Raw genomic sequence first — 3,213 nt, forward strand, 5'->3', positions numbered from 1 at the left:
AAAAAAAAAAAACTTTTGAAAGGTAGTGTAAATAAATATAGTGCACTCAAACTGCAAAGCCACTAGGCTCCATCACTTTTTCACTCACATGTGATTTCATATTAAGGTGGTAAGCTTTGCTAATAATTCAATTAAATCATACAAAGACTAATGCAAATAATTTTGAACAAATGTACCATGCCATACGTCTTTAACTGTCATTAACTTACAAACAATCCATTTAAATATCAAACGAAGTAAATGTGTGCACTGCATTGAATTTAACAATGTTAAATATCCTCAATTAGTCCCAAAAGTTCACAATTAACTGGAAGCCTCAATTCATATATACAACTTGCATACCAAGCCATATACACTGTCCACTGATTTTTATTCTCATCCTTGTTTCCTCTATGAGACTGTGACTCATTGATGTTTCATTCTGACTCATTATGGACACCATGTGAAGATCCTGACACTTTAGATCACACTTACTTCCTTTAAATAGAAATAGAAATGACTGAATGCTGCAGTTGAACACTGAGGTGTCTCAATGCATTGGAATTAAGCAAAGATGCAATGGAAAACTTCAGTTCATAATCTATTTGTCAGAGATTTCATGAGTTTCTAAACATGTGAAAAACCAACACAATCAATGCAGCACCCATCTCCATTCATGTACCTGTGCAGGTGAAGGTGGTCCTACAGGCTCCTCCGTCTCAGCGCTGATCTTGCCCTGCTCTTTAAGCCGCTCCTTAAGACGGGACACTTCCTGTCGCAGGTTACCCATCTCCTGCTGCCGTGCCTGACCAGACGCCTCCAGCTCCACCTTCTGCTCGATCAGCGCTTTACCCTGGGCCTCCACCACCGTGATCTTATGCCTCAGGTCATGGTTGATCTTCATCAGCCGGTTCAACTGCTGCTGGAGCTGGAAGAAACGCCATTTGTGCCACATTAAACCTCCACAATATGATGAACATTATGTGCACATTATGCACTTCTGATCCACTGTGATTTCATCAGATGTTTAGGCTATGATGTTATTTGGCAATATTTTTTTTTCCAGCAAAAGTTGTTGATTTTAATGAAGGCTTTCGACATCTCTTCATCTTGCTTCCTTGAGATAATGTCTGTGCGTTGACTGCTGCTAACAATAGGATTTGCTCAGCAAGAACATGGCTCTTTACCGCTTCAATGTCCTCGTTTTTGAGTGTCAGCTCGCGGCCTTTGGCACGGATCTCGTCTCGCTGTTTATCTACAACTTCCTTCAGCTTCTTCATCACCTGCCGTTCCCTCTCGGTCATGCCTGGCATCACAAATAAAAAAATCAGCACATGCAGCGTCATTTATTACATAGAGAACCGACATTCAAGTAAATAACAAAATATAAGGCATGTATAATCAATAACATATTGGACATTTTTGATCGACACATTAGCATGCAGGAAGTTTCAGGGTGAGGCTTTTGTTTTGCATGGGACAGGTCACTGGAAATAAGGACAGACATAAGAAGTCTGACAGACACTATAAGCAAATAACTTCCTGACTGAGAGCCCATGTTGCTGCTCCTAAAATAGATGCGTGTCCGTGCGGAGAATCTGACACACAACCACCGACACACTTCACATTTGTCATGACCTAGAAATGTAATGTCACATGCCTTAAAGGAATATTTAGAGCTAAATACAACTTAAGCTGTGTTACCTTAAAAAATATTTGTAATTCCTCCCTCACACTTATAAAACACACAAAGCCATTTACAAAGCACTACATATATATATATATATATATGTGTGTGTGTGTGTGTGTGTGTATGTATGTATGTATGTATATATGTATATGTATATGTGTATATTATATATATATATATATACACATTGCATTCAAAATAAAAGTTTTTGTTTACATAATATATGTATGTGTACTGTGTATATTGAAAGTGAAAGTGACGTGACATGTGGCCAAGTATGGTGACCCATACTTGGAATTACATATATGTAATCTTGTGTAATATAAGTCTGCTAATAAGTCAAATACAGTTAATTTAAAAATACAAAAATTATATACATTTACAAATTGTTTAAAATTAATATATTAATTTATAATATATAATTAATATCACATTTACATATATAACATATATACATTCATAAAATAGTTTTGTCAATATTTAATGTGTGTCATATTTTTGAAAATCACCAGCACGCCACAGGTGCTGTCCACGTGCATTAAATAACCAAGAATATTCTTTTAAAAGCTCATTATGCAAGGAATTTTCTGCATTCTATTTAAACAGCTCTTTGTATCTTTACATCAGCGTTGAGAGCGGCGCTGGAATGTTTGTGTAAACAGCTGCGCTGTGTTTGACACTGAATCAAACTCGTCCAGCAGGACTGAGAGGGAGACTGTTCTGCGAGCGTGAGTGTGTCAGAGGCACTGTGGAGTCTCTGTGCTGCTCATGCAGTAATGCGGCCTGGCTCGTCTTCACTCACATGGAGAAGGGACGCTTTGTGTGGCGTTTGTGTCAGTTCCTAAACAGCTGAAAGAGTGCGTGAGAATTCCTATGCGCATGATCACACGTGTTTGCTTTTTGTATCCAGAACAGGCATGCTGCTATGTTCCAAATGGAACAAATGCAATACATAAAAAAATAATAAGTGAAACAACATTAGAAATTCGTAGTATGCTACGTTGTTCTCACATGACCTCAGTATGTCTCATGTGAGTGACGTCCAATTAACACAGCATTTCTGCTGGGTTAAGACTTTTTAAGACCAAGTAAATAAAATTCTTACTTTTGATTTCACTTAAATTCAATGTTTCCCCGTAAAAATGTTCAAGATTCATTACTTGTTTTCTGTGAAAGTGATCAAAATGATCAAAGTAAGGGCTCACTTAATTCAAAGGGAACAAGTCATACTCCACTGACAAATGTTTGTTCTTATTTGAAGCATAAACTCACTTAATTTTGTTTGGTTTCTCAGAAAACAAGACTTCATGTCTTTGTTTAGCATCTCAAGTAAATATATCTTGTTGTAGGAATGTTTAGATATTAAAATACTGAGGAAGACATTCATTTTTGGCAATGCATGCAACATTTAATGCCATGACTTTATGATTTAAAGGGTTAGTTCACCCAAAAATGAAAATTAGGCTGCGTTTTACTCACCCCCGAGGCATCCTAGGTGTATATGACTTTCTTCTTTCAGACGAATCCAGTCAGAGTTATATTAA

General features: G+C 37.0%; 1 protein-coding gene across 3 annotated transcripts in view; it reads right to left on the reverse strand.

Moving 5' to 3' along the window:
- Positions 1-3,213, reverse strand: part of LOC107655265 (RILP-like protein 1) — an 18,000-nt gene that overhangs the window by 10,589 nt on the left and 4,198 nt on the right. For all 3 annotated transcript variants that reach the window (XM_016442882.1, XM_016442746.1, XM_016442809.1), the window contains exons 3-4: positions 1,167-1,285; positions 662-907 (exon numbers count right to left, since the gene is read on the reverse strand). In XM_016442882.1, the coding sequence (XP_016298368.1) occupies positions 662-907; positions 1,167-1,285 (365 nt within the window). The remainder of the gene's footprint in view (positions 1-661; positions 908-1,166; positions 1,286-3,213) is intronic.

The sequence above is a fragment of the Sinocyclocheilus anshuiensis genome, unplaced genomic scaffold, assembly GCF_001515605.1.
Source record: "Sinocyclocheilus anshuiensis isolate Anshui unplaced genomic scaffold, SAMN03320099.WGS_v1.1 scaffold269, whole genome shotgun sequence".
NCBI classification, from domain to species: domain Eukaryota; kingdom Metazoa; phylum Chordata; class Actinopteri; order Cypriniformes; family Cyprinidae; genus Sinocyclocheilus; species Sinocyclocheilus anshuiensis.